We start from the raw sequence: 16,942 nt of genomic DNA, 5'->3' as shown, positions 1-16,942 counted from the left end.
GATTGATTGTTTTATATGAGATAAGTTTAATGCTAGCTAGCACCTTACATTGGCTCCTTGCTGCACTCGCATACCAGGTAGTCAGCCTGCCACGCAGTCTCCTCGTGGAGTGCAATGTAATCGGCCATAATCGGTGTCCAAAAATGCCGATTACCGATTGTTAACTTGAAATTGGCCCTAATTAATCGGCCATTCCGATTAATCGGTCGACCTCTAATGTAAACTTCTGACCCACTGGGAATGTGATGAAAGAAATAAAAGCTGAAATAAATAATTCTCTCTACTATTATTCTGACATTTCACATTCTTAAAATAAAGTGGTGATCCTAACTGACCTAAGACAGGGAATTTTTACTAGGATTAAATGTCAGGAACTGTGAAAAACTGAATTTAAATGTATTTGGCTGAGGTGTATGTAAACTTCCTACAGCTGTATATATGAATCCTCAGCTTATCTTTGGTGACCTCATTGTCCACAGTCCTTCAATTAACAGTACAATACTTCTGCTAGGTAAAATATTTATATTCAAAACACAAAATTCTACATGTCTAACGCCAACTTTTTAAACACATTTTATTAGACACAGATTCATCCTTGAAATTATAATTGCTATTAGAAATCAGAAAATTCAACAGCATCAAAGAAAGTGTGTTATGTCCGTCATCGGAATGAGACCAAAGCGCAGTGTGGAAAGTGTACATCTTCTTTATTTGGATGAACACCAAAAAAAAAAAAAAAAGATAAACAAACATAAAGTTCTGCAGGGCTATACAGCTACTGTGCAAAAACAAGGTCCCACAAACTCAGGTGGAAAACAGGCTGCCTAAGTATGATTTCCAATCAGAGACAACGATAGACAGCTGCCTCTGATTGGGAACCATACCCGGCAAACAAAGAAATAGAAAACTAGAATCCCCACCCAAATCACACCCTGACCTAACCAAATAGAGAAATTAACAGGCTCTCTAAGGTCAGGGCGTGACAAAGTGGGAGATGCTAAGCAATGGGTAGTATTGAGAAACTCTTTAGGCATATTTCGACTAGAGTTCTATTGAACAATATTAATTAAAGCAAATATGTTTTTAAAATTGTCCAAATGCCATGGAATGTAAGCTAACAATGTTTTGTACTTATTTATTTTTTGTATTAGGCTACACCATGGCATTGCTAATAACTGTTGTCCAAATGTGTTGTATCGTGTGTGTTTGTTTTGATATTTTGATATGTACATTGTCCTTAGTTCTTATGGTTGTCTTATCCTGTCATCATTTTTTTTAATCTGTTAATTCATGTCATTTACCTTTCTCAATCTCGGAGTGGAAACGTTGTTTGCTGAGTTCACAACCTTGTGAGAAACATTGTCTTTTGTTTGGGGTGCTCCATATGAGCATGTGTCTGATTTCTCTTTCCTGTTGAGGTAGTGTGTGCGCACTTGAGCACGCATAGAAGTACCTGTCCTGCTGCACAGGAAATGTAGGAAAGTGTTTATTATTTTTTTATATCAGTTGCGAATTATAATATATTGAAACTATAGTTCCTCACAGTAAGCTATTTGAAAAAGGTTTTAAACAATTAAGTATGTTTTCAAAATGCATACTGCCTCCAGCTCACATTGCAAAGTGGTGGGTGATGCACTATTAGGCTGGTGCCTGCACTTGAATGTTGAATGGGAGGTGTGCTTCAATTACCAGTTTAGAGAAACAAAATTGTAGCTCTTTTTAATTGTGCACTAAAACTGTTTTAAACATGTGATTTGCATTGGGATTTGTGGCGCAATGAATGGGCTTATAAAAGCACATTTTACTCTAGCAGCAACCAGCTGAGGAGCTGCAGGAGAAATTCCGCTCAAAATAGGCTCTGTATGCCTTGTGCATATGATAGTTGTTGGATAAATAAGATGCATGATGACTAATGAATACACAGGCCAATTTAATTACACTAAATTATTCAAATTAGCCTATAGACTGATAAGCATGACGGTGAAATGTATTTCCATGAACTGGTGTTTCCACCAATGAATTCATTTTTGATTTTTTATATTTTTTTATTGCCAATTGCCGGCTAACAGAAACCCTGTTGGTTAATGTACTCTGCCCTCTCCTCATTTTAGTCCACTAGCAGGGGGTAGGGTGGAGGGTGCGGAGACTGCGGACTCACTGACTTTAAACAGTGGAAGTGCATTTATGCATGAGGATGGAAATATGGGATGCAGAGAGCTTGGAAGATGGGTGTGTGAAAATACTGACCATGCAAAAGGTGTGGGTTCAAGCTAGATTACCTGACAGCTGTCCCTGCTGATACCTGACAGCTGTCCAAGCCAGCGATCTTGTCTATTGTATGTAATCAGGAACTTCACTTCCACACACCACATTGGGTGGAGTCCTTACTTCTGCCTTTAGGACAGAGGATATAAACACATTCTCATTGCTCATAGTTACCGAAGAACAGTGCGTTTCAAAGGTCCATTTGCACTAGCTTCCTGTTGAACAGTGCTCTAAAACAGGTGGAGAGATTTTTTAAAAGTTTTTCAGGGGATAGGAGCGTTTTGGGCTCCTTGGGAAAGTGGGCCACAAGTCCCTGCGGTGAGTGGTGCTATTCTGGGGTAGGCTCGGTGATGACGTGTAGCCGACCCGGATTGAGAACAGACTCCATCTTCTGTCCGTATCCGAGAGGGGGGCTGGGGAGCGGTGCTGATCGGAGAGATTCGCACGAGAGGGAGTAGAGAGGCTGTAAGTCTGCCACTGCGCACCCAGCTCCAAGACACCTTTGGCGGGGGAGAGATCTGGCATAAAGACCCTTCTGGAGCAGTGAGTATGGCACTGGGTCCACCTGCTTTAGGCTCTGGTTCTGGACAACTGCAGTGCTTACCTTCTAGATGTGTCGTGCTAGATGCATGTCATTAGCTGAGAGTGTTGTCTTGGTGTGTAGTGTAGAGAACTGGGGATAACTATTTTTTCTTCACTGCATTGGTGGCAGTTTGTGCCCAAAACCCAAGCAGCCCTGCTGTGAGAGTAGGTGGGTGGCTATTAAAAGATCACATAACCAAGCCAGCTGCTCCCGTTTCCGCTCTCATCTTAATTGAATCATCGCTATTGGAGTGCGCCAGCCAGTGAGAGTGCACTCTACAAATGATTATACAGTGGTGACTCTAGCAACAAATAGTTTGATTCCTCCTGACCTGTGCTTTCTGACCTGTGCTTTGTGATGCCTGATCTTTGGTGACTGTGGAGGGGCGGATAGGTGTGTGTGTGATTGGAGGGGGTGCAGGCAATAGCAGGACTTAAAAGTACCCTCCGAGTCAGCGTTGTTGTAGGTTTAGCCTGTGTTGGTTGTAAAGAGTTGTTGTGGGTCTAATCTATGCGGGTCACCTCAGGTTGTTTGCTACGGCAAGAGAATCTTTCATATCAATCGGAGCTGATCAGAATGAGTTTTAAGACAACCACTGACTCTAAGTTCATCAGGATCTATTCAATCGGCTACTCACCACGGTGGAAATCATTACGGTCTCTAATTAGTCAGGACTATCACTGACCAAGGTGTGTGCCAGGTCTTGCACCCTCCTGCTTGACAGTCAGTGTGAGGTGTTATGTGAGGTCAGTTGTTATCAGCTGTGGTCTGGACTGGAGACTGACATGTTATGATGTGTCAAAGGCAAGTCGAGTGTATATCTGGCATCGCTATGTTGGAAAGGGGAGTGATTTGAAGTCTCTGGACTGTTTGACTTTGACACAGTGAGACTTGTGGTGATGCAGAAAAGCATTGATTGAGCACAGTGGTTTCGCCCAGCAGTGAGACGGTTAAAAACTCAAAAGGGAACTAGGCCATGTACATCCCTTTTTCACAAGCACCATCCAGAGGGTGTGCTGTGAGCATGAGAGGGAGAGAGAGCGAGGGGGGAGAGAGCACATTTCTTTGTTTCAAATTACATGCAGTGATGCATTCAAAGGCTGAGCATAAAGATGAGAGCATGACGAGATGTATAAGATCACACACACACACACCTTTCTAAGATCGGGAAATGCTCGCCACTCTACTCCAGACTCTGCAGTGACTCACCAAGCCGTGGTGCTAGGCGGGTCGGGAGTGACTACTTGTCTTTCAGTCCAGTACATTTAGCCCAGGCTCTGACCTCAAGGAAAGGATGGGGCTTATTTGGTGTCGCTGCCACTTGTTCAGTTGGGTTTCATTCTTTTACCCTTTTAGCTTTCTTTTGTGGTTACAAAGCAAAGCTTTGTTCCCACACTCATACAGCAAGAGAAACTCAGAAGTGGTGACGGTACTTCTGAAACAAAGCAATCAGTCATATTAAATGGTCGACTGATGATGGGAAGTGCGTGTGCATTTGTGTGTGAGTGAGAGCAGTAGAACCCTGTGCATAGCTGAGTCCTAGATAGACTATTAGCCTAGGTAATGGCTGTGTGTGTGCGTGAGTGTGTCCATGCATTTATGATTGTACGTGTGTCTGTGTGTAGTAGAGCAATAGAACCCTGTGCTTGGCTGTGTCCTGAACAGAATTATTACTTCATGGCAGGGCATTGATTGGATGGTGTGTATTTCTAGCTCTGGTCAATGGGGCCTCTCAGGACAACAGCCATCACATTGTTTTAACAGGCTTTTGCCCATGTAGTCATGGGTTAATTCCACTGTTCATTAAAGAATAGTGATAGTCATTTGTAGGGCTGGGCATTGCCAGGGACCTCACGATATGATATCATTACGATACTTAGGTGCCAATACAATATGTATTGTGATTCTCAGGATTTTATATGTATTGCAATTCAATACTGTGATTTTATTGCAATGTTCAATGTTATAAATATATTGCTCTCCATGTCTGCTGCAGAGACGAGAGCCATGAGAAGTTTTGATCAGTTATGGAAATAAAAGTGCTGAAAACAAATTGGCTCCCAATAAAAAGAAGATTGAGAACAAGCTATGACGTTTTGGTGACGGGAAAGCAAACTAGCACAAAAATGATATTGTGATATTGTCAAAATCATGTCATAACTTTTCTGGCCTTGCATTTATGGAAGTGTAAGTTGTTGTTAAATCATATATTAAGCATTAATCAGTTAAATTAGACATTGAACTTGAACCCTGTAAGGATCTTGTTTCTAGCTGTAGGACAGTTTTTTTATATATAGAGATCTGAAAAATGCAGTCTAAGTAACATTTTTGTGTCTCCTTATGTTATAGGGTGAAAACCTTTTTCATGAGCACACAAATCCAAAATGATGTATGCGATTGCAAAATCAAATGCTTCTAACCGAAAGAGTCACCTTCCCTTGTATTTGTATTTATTATGGATCCCCATTAGCTGCCAAGGCAGCAGCTATTCTTCCTGTGGCCTGGCAAAATTAAGGCAGTTAAACAATTTTAAAGACATTACAATACATTCATTACAGAATCCACAATACACTGTGTGCCCTCAGGCCCATACTCCATTACCACATATCTACAATGCAAAATCCATGTGTACGTGTGTGTATGCATGTGTCTGTGCCTATGTTTGTGTCACTTCACAGTCCCCGCTTTTCCATAAGGTGTATTTTTTATCTGCTTTTTAAATCTGATTCTACTGCTTGCATCAGTTACCTGTTGTGGAATAGAGTTCCATGTAGTCATGACTCTATGTAGTACTGTGTGCCTCCCATGGTCTGTTCTGCTGTATGTCTTGTGGAGTATGCATGGGTGTCCGAGCTGTGTGATAGTATTTTAAACAGACAGCTGGGTACTTTCAGCTTGTCAACACCTCTTACAACAACAAGTAATGAGGAAGTCAATCTCTCTTCCACTTTGAGCCATGAGAGATTGACATGCATGTAATTTCATTTTAGATCTCCATGTCCTTTTAAGGGCCAGCCGTGCTGCCCTGTTCTGAGCCAACTGCAATTTTCCCAAGTCCCCCTTTGTGGCACCTGACCACACGACTGAACAGTAGTCCAGGTGCGACAAAACCAGGGCCTGTAGGACCTGCCTTGTTTATAGTGTTGTTAAGAAGGCAGAGCAGTGCTTTATTATGGACAGAATTCTCCCCATCTTAGCTACTGTTCTATCAATATGTTTTGACCATGACACCTCAACTTGCTCAATTTCAACATTATTCATTACGAGGTGCAGTTGAGGTTCAGGGTTAGTAAATTATTTGTCCCAAATACAATGCTTTGTCCCAAATGCAAGTAACTTATTCCTTGCTACCCATTCCGAAACTACCAAGAGCTCTTTGTTAAGTGTTGCAGTCGTTAAGTGTTGCAGTCATTTCAGTCACTCTAGTAGCGGACGTATATAGTGTTGAGTCATGTGCATACATAGACACACTGGCCATACTCAAAGCCAGTGGCATGTCTTTAGTAAAGATTGAAAAAAGCAAGGGGCCTAAACAGTTACCCTGGGGAATTCCTGATTCTACCTGGATTATGTTTGAGAGGCTTCCATTAAAGAACACAATCTGTGTTCTGTTAGACAAGTAACTCTTTATCCACATTATAGCAGGGGGTGAAAAGTCATAACACAAGTTTTTCTAGCAGCAGACTATGAATGATAATGTCAAAAGCCGCACTGAAGTCTAACAAGACAGGCCACACAATCATTTTATCATCAATTTCTCTCAGCCAATCATCAGTCATTTGTGTAAGTGCTGTGCTTGTTGAGTGTCCTTCCCTATATGCGTGCTTAAAGTCTGTCAATTTGTTTACTGTGGAATAGCATTGTATCTTTTCCAGAAGTTTACTAAAAGTTGATAACAGGCTGATCGGTTGGCTATTTGAGCCAGTAAGGGGGGGGGGGCTTTACTATTATTGGGTAGGGGAATGACTTTAGCTTCCCTCCAGGCCTAGGATTAAATTGAAAATGTGGCAAATAGGAGTGGCAATATCGTCTGCTATTATTCTCAGTAGTTTTCCATCCAGATGGTCAGACCCCATTGGCTTGTCATTGTTGATAGACAACAATCATTTCTTCACCTTTTCCACACTGACTTTAAGGAATTCAAAAGTACAATTATTGTCTTTCATAATTTGGATAGATATACTTGGTTGTGTAGTTTCAGAATTTGTTTCTGGCATGTCATCCCTATGTTTGTTTATCTTGCCAATGAACATGTAATTAATGTAGTTAGCAATATCAGTGGGTTTTGTGATAAATGAGTCATATGATCAAATCAAATCAAATGTATTTATATAGCCCTTCTTACATCAGCTGATATATCAAAGAGCTGTACAGAAACCCAGACTAAAACTTAAAACAGCAAGCAATGCAGGTGTAGAAACACGGTGGCGAGGAAAAACTCCCTAGAATGGCCAAAACCTAGGAAGAAACCTAGAGAGAAACCTAAGAAACCTATGCTCAAAGTATTTGAGGGAAAACAACTATTTAAACCCAGGAGCATGTTCAGAATAGAACTTTCAGATACTGTAGGAATGTATTCAAATCGAATCAAATGTATTTATATAGCCCTTCGTACATCAACTGATATCTCAAAGTGCTGTACAGAAACCCAGCCAAAAACCCCAAACAGCAAGCAATGCAGGTGTAGAAGCACGGCAGCTAGGAAAAACTCCCTAGAAAGGCTAAAACCTAGGAAGAAACCTAGAGAGGAACCAGGCTATGAGGGGTGGCCATCCTCTTCTGGCTGTGCCTGGTGGAGATAACAGAACATGGACAAGATTTTCAAATGTTCATAAATGACCAGCATGGTCAAATAATAATAATCACCGTAGTTGTCGAGGGTGCAGCAGTCAGCACCTCAGGAGTAAATGTCAGTTGGCTTTTCATAGCCGATCATTAAGAGTATCGCTACCACTCCTGCTGTCTCTAGAGAGTTGACAACAGCAGGTCTGGGACAGATAGCACGTCCGGTGAACAAGTCAGGGTTCCATAGCCGCAGGCAGAACAGTTGAAACTGGAGCAGCAGCTTGGCCAGGTGGACTGGGGACAGCAAGGAGTCATCATGGCAGGTAGTCCTGAGGCATGGTCCTAGGGCTCAGGTCTTATGAGAGAATTAGATAGAGCATACTTAAATTCACACAGGACACCGGATAAGACAGGAGAAGTACTCCAGATATAACAAACTGACCCTAGCCCCCCGATACATAAACTACTGCAGCATAAATGCTGGAGGCTGAGACAGGAGGGGTCAGGAGACACTGTGGCCCCATCCGATGATACCCCCGGACAGGGCCAAACAGGAAGGATATAACCACACCCACTTTGCCAAAGCACAGCCCCCACACCACTAGAGGGATATCTTCAACCACCAACTTACCATCCTGAGACAAGGCCAAGTATAGCCCACAACGATCTCCGCCATGGCACAACCCAAGGGGGGGTGGGCGCCAACCCAGACAGGAAGATCACGTCAGTGTCTCAACCCACTCAAGTGACGCATCCCTCCTAGGGACGGCATGAAAGAGCACCAGTAAGCCAGTGACTCAGCCCCTGTAATAGGGTTAGAGGCAGAGAATCCCAGTGGAGAGAGGAGAACCGGCCAGGCAGAGACAGCAAGGGCGGTTCGTTGCTCCAGAGCCTTTCCGTTCACCTTCACACTCCTAGGCCAGACGACACTCAATCATATGACCCACTGAAGAGATGAGTCTTCAGTAAAGACTTAAAGGTTGAGACTGAGTCTGCGTCTGTCACATGGGTAGGCAGACCATTCCATAAAAATGGAGCTCTATAGGAGAAAGCCCTGCCTCCAGCTGTTTGCTTAGAAATTCTAGGGACAATTAGGAGGCCTGCTTCTTGTGACCGTAGTGTACGTGTAGGTATGTACGGCAGGACCAAATCAGAACGATAGGTAGGAGCAAGCCCATGTAATGCTTTGTAGGTTAGCAGTAAAACCTTGAAATCAGCCCTTGCTTTAACAGGAGGCCAGTGTAGGGAGGCTAGCACTGGAGTAATATGATCCATTTTTTGGGTTCTAGTCAGGATTCTAGCAGCCGTATTTAGCACTAACTGTTGTTTATTTAGTGCTTTATCCGGGTAGCCGGAATGTAGAGCATTGCAGTAGTCTAACCTAGAAGTAACAAAAGTATGGATTAATTTTTCTGCATCATTTTTGGACAACGTTTCTGATTTTGCAATGTTACGTAGATGGAAAAAAGCTGTCCTTGAAACAGTCTTGATATGTTTGTCAAAAGAGAGATCAGGGTCCAGAGTAACGCCGAGGTCCTTCACAGTTTTATTTGAGATGGCTGTACAACCATCAAAATTAATTGTCAGATTGTACAGAAGATCTCTTTGTTTCTTGGGACCTAGAACAATCATCTCTCTTTTGTCCGAGTTTAAAAGTAGAAGTTTTGCAGCCATCCACTTCTGTATGTCTGAAACACAGGCTTCTAGCGAGGGCAATTTTGTGGCTTCACCATGTTTCATTGAAATGTGCAGCTGTGTGTCATCCGCATAGCAGTGAAAGTTAACATTATGTTTTCGAATGACATCCCCAAGAGGTAAAATATATAGTGAAAACAATAGTGGTCCTAAAATGGAACCTTGAGGAACACCGAAATTTACAGTTGATTTGTCAGAGGACAAACCATTCACAGAGGCAAACTGATATCTTTCCGAAAGATAAGATCTAAACCAGGCCAGAACTTGTCCGTGTCGACCAATTTGGGTTTCCAATCTCTCCAAAAGAATGTGGTGATCGATGGTATCAAATGCAGCACTAAGGTCTAGGAGCACGAGGACAGATGCAGAGCCTCGGTCTGATGCCATTAAAAAGGTAATTTACCACCTTCACAAGTGCAGTCTCAGTGCGATGATGGGGTCTAAAACCAGACTGAAGCATTTCGTATACATTGTTTGTCTTCAGGAAGGCAGTGAGTTTCTGCGCAACAGCTTTTTCTAAAATTTTTGAGAGGAATGGAAGATTTGATATAGGCTGATAGTTTTAAAAAATATTTTCTGGGTCAAGGTTTGGCTTTTTCAAGAGTGGCTTTATTACTGCGACTTTTCGTGAGTTTGGTACACATCCGGTGGATAGAGAGCCGTTTATTATGTTCAACATATGAGGGCCAAGCACGAAGCAGCTCTTTCAGTAGTTTAGTTGGAATAGGGTCCAGTATGCAGCTTGACGGTTTAGAGGCCATGATTATTTTCATCATTGTGTCAAGAGATATAGTACTAAAACACTTGAGTGTCTCCCTTGATCCTAGGTCCTGGCAGAGTTGTGCAGACTCAGGACAACTGAGCTTTGAAAGATTACGCAGATTTAAAGAAGAGTCCATCATTTGCTTTCTAATGATCATGATCTTTTCCTCAAAGAAGTTCATGAATTTATTACTGCTGAAGTGAAAGCCATCCTCACTTGGGGAATGCTGCTTTTTAGTTAGCTTTGCGACAGTAGGCAGCAGCAGGCTCGTAAGCATTCATTTAAACAGCACTTTTGTGCATTTTGCCAGCAGTTCTCCGCAAGTACAGCTCTGTTTATGACCTAATGGCTGATGTAACCGATGTGAAATGGCTAGCTAGTCAGCGGTGGTTCGCGCTAATAGCGTTTCAATGGTGACGTCTCTCACTCTGAATCCTGAAGTAGTTGTTCCCCATGCTCTGCAAGGTCCGCGGCTTTTGTGGAGCGATGGGTAACGATGCTTCGAGTGTGGCTGTTGTCGATGTGTTCCTGGTTCGAGCCCAGGTAGGGGCGAGGAAAGGGACGGAAGCTATATTTTTACACTGGCAATACTATAGTGCCTATAAGAATATCCAGTAGTCAAAGGTATATGACATACAAATGGTATAGAGAGAAATAGTCCTATAAATACTATATTAACTACAACCTAAAACCTCTTACCTTGGAATATTGAAGTCTCATGTTGAAAGGAACCACCAGCTTTCGTATGTTTTCATGTTCTGAGCAAGGTACTCAAACATTAGCTTTTTTACATAGCACATATTGCACTTTTACTTCTCCAACACTTTGTTTTTGCATTATTTAAACCAAATTGAACATGTTTCATTATTTATTTGGGGCTAAATGGATTTTTATTGATGTATTATATTAAGTTAAAATAAGTGTTCATTCAGTATTGTTTAAATCGGCCGATTTAATCGGTATCGGCTTGATTTGGTCCTCCATTAATCGGTATTGGCGTTGAAAAATCATAATCGGTAATTTACCGGTTTCTCGCAGTTACTTAACCCAGGAAAAGGGAGTGGTTTTGTGTGGTTAATTTTGGTAACCAGGTTCCCGCCATTCAACCCTAACCTGCACTGACACTTTTTCACCTCTCCCTTGACCCTTCACCATCTCTCCCTTGACACACACACACCATTCCTGTGCTCATCCTTCATTCTCCCTGTTAAAGGTCCCTGTTACAGCAGAGCTGCTCAAGGTGGCGAAATGTGCTCACGCTCTGTTCCCAGGATTTAATATTGTCCTCCTGGCTATGACACTGTCACACCGAGCTGCAGCTAGAGTCAGTGTGCGTATGTGTGTTTCAGTCAAGATGGATGCAAATGAGCATGTCTTTTGGCTCTCTTTAATATTTAGTTACCACACACCACAATGTGTTTATTGCCAATTGTTTTTATTAACTATTTTAGAATTTAGATTTGGGTGTAAATCTGAAGAGGAAAAAGTCGTTAAGTCCGTCGTTAAGACCGTGTGTGTTTGGGTGTCATAACGATGCCATTATCCTTCTCCTCACTCTAAATCCTCTAAATATTTAAGTGTTGTTTTATGTGGAATGTCACTTGAGTTTATCATTCCCCATTAAAACTGGTTAAATGCTCTTCCCTCCCAGCTGTGTGTGACTGACTGTGTGTTTTGCTCTCTCTGGACAGCGGGACTGAGCCGAGAGGGCATCTCCAGGGAGGCCTGAAACTACTGCTGCTGAAGACCACCACCTCCCAACACCAATGACCTTCTACAGTGTACATCTCTTCAGTTTTGACATAAATACTATTCATGAAAGTTGACCTTTTTGACATTTACCACTGCAGGCTAATAAATAAAAATGTTGCTGCTTCTTTTTCAGGAACCGTTCACTGTTGCGCCTCAGACCTTGTAATGGAAAGTCTTGGTAAGTTTAGCTTCTTGTTCATTGTGGTTTGTGTAGTAATGCAACATAGACCTGGGTGTGTTTATGGGGCAGTTTGTTTTTGCTGCTACTCGGCGCACAGCACACAGCTATGGCACCCTCTGTAGGCTAGCAAGACAGGCTCCCTCTCTTTCTTGTTAGAACCAGTCTGCCTGTGTGTTGAGGTTCAGTTCCATCTGCCTGCTGAAGAGGCCTGGCCCAGTCTATTTTCCAGGTCGACAGGTTCCGGGCTCATGCGGATTGGCCCAGCTCTCTGTCTCTCCCACTCTCTGGAAGCCAGCCCATTTTGGAGGCTTTATGTGGGGCAGTGAGAAAATGCAGTACAACTACAGACTCTATCTTTAGAAGCAGAGAGAGAGAAAGGAAAGAGGAAAAGGCTCATACCTAGTCAGTTTGTCTTCCGCATTTTACCCAAATGGAGGGCTCTACTTCATCGGTGCCTGGGGAAGAGTGGGATTAACTGCCTTGCTCAGGGGCAGAACGACAGACTTTTTTACCTTGTCGGCTCTGGGATTCTTTAGCTGTGCTTGATTGAGCTTGCCTGGCACAATGGAACCAATAGAATAGTCCCCAAAGTGACAGCTTTGCAAACCTCGCCCACCTGGCACTCCAGACAGGCTCAATCAAATGCTCAAAGTATAAACAACTATTTAAACCCAGGAGCATGTTCAGAATAGAACTTTCAGATACTGTAGGAATGTATTCAAATCGAATCAAATGTATTTATATAGCCCTTCGTACATCAACTGATATCTCAAAGTGCTGTACAGAAACCCAGCCAAAAACCCCAAACAGCAAGCAATGCAGGTGTAGAAGCACGGCAGCTAGGAAAAACTCCCTAGAAAGGCTAAAACCTAGGAAGAAACCTAGAGAGGAACCAGGCTATGAGGGGTGGCCAGTCCTCTTCTGGCTGTGCCTGGTGGAGATAACAGAACATGGACAAGATTTTCAAATGTTCATAAATGACCAGCATGGTCAAATAATAATAATCACAGTAGTTGTCGAGGGTGCAGCAGTCAGCACCTCAGGAGTAAATGTCAGTTGGCTTTTCATAGCCGATCATTAAGAATATCTCTACCACTCCTACTGTCTCTAGAGAGTTGAAAACAGCAGGTCTGGGACAGGTAGCACGTCCGGTGAACAGTTCAGGATTCCATAGCCGTATTCCATTCCGTATTGTGTAGAACAGATATGATTGTCTGTCAGATCATGCCAGCTCAATTCACTCTAATCAAATCAAATCAAATTTTATTTGTCACATACACATGGTTAGCAGATGTTAATGCGAGTGTAGCGAAATGCTTGTGCTTCTAGTTCCGACAATGCAGTAATAACCAACAAGTAATCTAACTAACAATTCCTAAACTACTGTCTTATACACAGTGTAAGGGGATAAAGAATATGTACATAAGGATATGTGAATGAGTGATGGTACAGAGCAGCATAGGCAAGATACAGTAGATGGTATCGAGTACAGTATATACATATGAGATGAGTATGTAAACAAAGTGGCATAGTTAAAGTGGCTAGTGATACATGTATTACATAAGGATGCAGTAGATGAGAGTACAGTATATACGTATGCATATGAGATGAATAATGTAGGGTAAGTAACATTATATAAGGTAGCATTGTTTAAAGTGGCTAGTGATATATTTACATCATTTCCCATCAATTCCCATTATTAAAGTGGCTGGAGTTGAGTCAGTGTCAGTGTGTTGGCAGCAGCCACTCAATGTTAGTGGTGGCTGTTTAACAGTCTGATGGCCTTGAGATAGAAGCTGTTTTTCAGTCTCTCGGTCCCAGCTTTGATGCACCTGTACTGACCTCGCCTTCTGGATGATAGCGGGGTGAACAGGCAGTGGCTCGGGTGGTTGATGTCCTTGATGATCTTTATGGCCTTCCTGTAACATCGGGTGGTGTAGGTGTCCTGGAGGCCAGGTAGTTTGCCCCCGGTGATGCATTGTGCAGACCTCACTACCCTCTGGAGAGCCTTACGGTTGAGGGCGGAGCAGTTGCCGTACCAGGCGGTGATACAGCCCGCCAGGATGCTCTCGATTGTGCATCTGTAGAAGTTAGTGAGTGCTTTTGGTGACGAGCCGAATTTCTTCAGCCTCCTGAGGTTGAAGAGGCGCTGCTGCGCCTTCTTCACGATACTGTCTGTGTGAGTGGACCAACTCAGTTTGTCTGTGATGTGTATGCCGAGGAACTTAAAACTTGCTACTCTCTCCACTACTTTTCCATCGATGTGGATAGGGGGGTGTTCCCTCTGCTGTTTCCTGAAGTCCACAATCATCTCCTTAGTTTTGTTGACGTTGAGTGTGAGGTTATTTTCCTGACACCACACTCCGAGGGCCCTCACCTCCTCCCTGTAGGCCGTCTCGTCGTTGTTGGTAATCAAGCCTACCACTGTTGTGTCGTCCGCAAACTTGATGATTGAGTTGGAGGCGTGCGTGGCCACGCAGTCGTGGGTGAACAGGGAGTACAGGAGAGGGCTCAGAACGCACCCTTGTGGGGCCCCAGTGTTGAGGATCAGCGGGGAGGAGATGTTGTTACCTACCCTCACCACCTGGGGTCGGCCCGTCAGGAAGTCCAGTACCCAGTTGCACAGGGCGGGGTTGAGACCCAGGGTCTCGAGCTTGATGACGAGCTTGGAGGGTACTATGATGTTGAATTCCGAGCTGTAGTTCATGAACAGCATTCTCACATAGGTATTCCTCTTGTCCAGATGGGTTAGGGCAGTGTGCAGTGTGGTTGAGATTGCATCGTCTGTGGACCTATTTGGGCGGTAAGCAAATTGGAGTGGGTCTAGGGTGTCAGGTAGGGTGGAGGTGATATGGTCCTTGACTAGTCTCTCAAAGCACTTCATGATGACGGAAGTGAGTGCTACGGGGCGGTAGTCGTTTAGCTCAGTTACCTTAGCTTTCTTGGGAACAGGAACAATGGTGGCCCTCTTGAAGCATGTGGGAACAGCAGACTGGTATAGGGATTGATTGAATATGTCCGTAAACACACCAGCCAGCTGGTCTGCGCATGCTCTGAGGGCGCGGCTGCGGATGCCGTCCTGGCCTGCAGCCTTGCGAGGGTTAACACGTTTAAATGTTTTACTCACCTCTGCTGCAGTGAAGGAGAGACTGCATATTTCGGTTGCAGGCCGTGTCAGTGGCACTGTATTGTCCTTAAAGCGGGCAAAAAAGTTATTTAGTCTGCCTGGGAGCAAGACATCCTGGTCCGTGACTGGGCTGGATTTCTTCCTGTAGTCCGTGATTGACTGTAGACCCTGCCGCATGCCTCTTGTGTCTGAGCCGTTGAATTGAGATTCTACTTTGTCTCTGTACTGACGCTTAGCTTGTTTGATAGCCTTACGGAGGGAATAGCTGCACTGTTTGTATTCAGTCATGTTACCAGACACCTTGCCCTGATTAAAAGCAGTGGTTCGCGCTTTCAGTTTCACGCGAATGCTGCCATCAATCCACGGTTTCTGGTTAGTGAATGTTTTAATCATTGCTATGGGAACGACATCTTCAACGCACGTTCTAATGAACTCGCACACCGAATCAGCGTATTCGTCAATGTTGTTATCTGATCTCTAATCCTATCTGCGATGTCCAGAACGTTTCACATCACTGAATACACCCCACGTCCGTTCAGTGTCCTGTGTTGCATGTTGCATGTGACCCCAGGTAGTGGGTTTAAACATGCCCTTTGTTCTAACCAAAACAGCCTGGCTGGCTAGCCTTCCTCCTCTTCTGCCGATCTCTCTCTCTACCCTCTCCTATGAGAAGGAGTTGTTTGTGTTGGTCCCTTCACACTCCTTTCTGTCTCTTTATCTTGCCCAAACAGTTTGCACCTCTCCTTGGCAAACATAGGTTTCAAAGGCATGCTAATCCCTCGGAGCCTGTTCAGATTCCGATAAGGATCCAGGCCCAGGATGGACAGAAAACAGCAGCCAGCCAGCCAACCAGCCAGCGTTGAAAATTGAGAAGTAGGGTCGTTCCACGTCAAAAAGCACAAGAAAGAGTGTCACGGCAGATTTCCTCCTCTTCCTCTGAAGAGGTGAAACAAGGATCGGACCAATACGCAGCGTTGTAGGTGTCCATGGTTTTTAATAAGAAAAACTAAACATGAACACAACTACAAAATAATAAAGTGAACTGGCAACGAAACATTCCCGTGTGGTACAAACACTGACACAGGAAACAATCACCCACAAAATACCCAAAGAATATGGCTGTCTAAATATGGTTCCCAATCAGAGACTACGATAGACAGCTGCCTCTAATTGAGAACCAATCTAGGCAACTTATAGACATACAATTACCTAGAAAGGAAACAGACCCATAAACTTACAAAACCCCTAGACAAGACACAACGCATAAATCCCCCATGTCACACCCTGACCTAAGCAAAATAATAAAGAAAACAAAGATAACTAAGGCCAGGGTGTGATAGTACCGCCCCCCGCCCACACACCTAAATCCATAGGGGAGGGTCTGGGTGGGCGTCTGTCCACGATGGCGGCTCTGGCGCGGGACGTGGACCCCACTCCACCATAGTCTTTGTCCGCTTTAGTCTCTTCCTAGGAACGGTAACCCTCGCCGCCGACCTAGGATTGGCAACCTTACTAAATGGCCCCACTGGACTGAGGGGCAGCTCCGGACTGAGGGGCAGCTCCGGACTGAGGGGCAGCTCCGGACTGAGGGGCAGCTCCGGACTGAGGGGCAGCTCCGGACTGAGGGGCAGCTCCGGACTGAGGGGTAGCTCAGGACTGAGGGGTGGCTCAGGCTGGTTGACTGACGGCTCTGGCAGAGCCTTGCTGAATGGCGGCTCTGGCAGAGCCTTGCTGAATGGCGGCTCTGGCAGATCCTGGCTGAATGGCGGCTCTGGCAGATCCTGGCTGACT

At 44.1% G+C, this 16,942-nt stretch overlaps 1 protein-coding gene across 2 annotated transcripts in view; it reads left to right on the top strand.

Moving 5' to 3' along the window:
* Positions 1-16,942, top strand: part of LOC135522515 (phosphatase and actin regulator 4B-like) — a 64,700-nt gene that overhangs the window by 13,661 nt on the left and 34,097 nt on the right. The window contains exons 1-3 of one of the 2 annotated variants that reach the window (XM_064948841.1): positions 2,441-2,808; positions 11,783-11,872; positions 11,977-12,021. In XM_064948841.1, the coding sequence (XP_064804913.1) occupies positions 12,009-12,021 (13 nt within the window). In that variant the 5' untranslated portion in view covers positions 2,441-2,808; positions 11,783-11,872; positions 11,977-12,008. Of the gene's footprint in view, positions 1-2,440; positions 2,809-11,782; positions 11,873-11,976; positions 12,022-16,942 lie in introns of those variants that run through there. The other variant, XM_064948840.1, reaches the window with a different exon arrangement.

Source organism: Oncorhynchus masou, chromosome 30 (genome assembly GCF_036934945.1).
Source record: "Oncorhynchus masou masou isolate Uvic2021 chromosome 30, UVic_Omas_1.1, whole genome shotgun sequence".
Lineage (NCBI taxonomy): Eukaryota > Metazoa > Chordata > Actinopteri > Salmoniformes > Salmonidae > Oncorhynchus > Oncorhynchus masou.
Note: the sequence above shows the minus strand (reverse complement) of the source record. Positions and strands in the feature narration are given on the sequence as shown.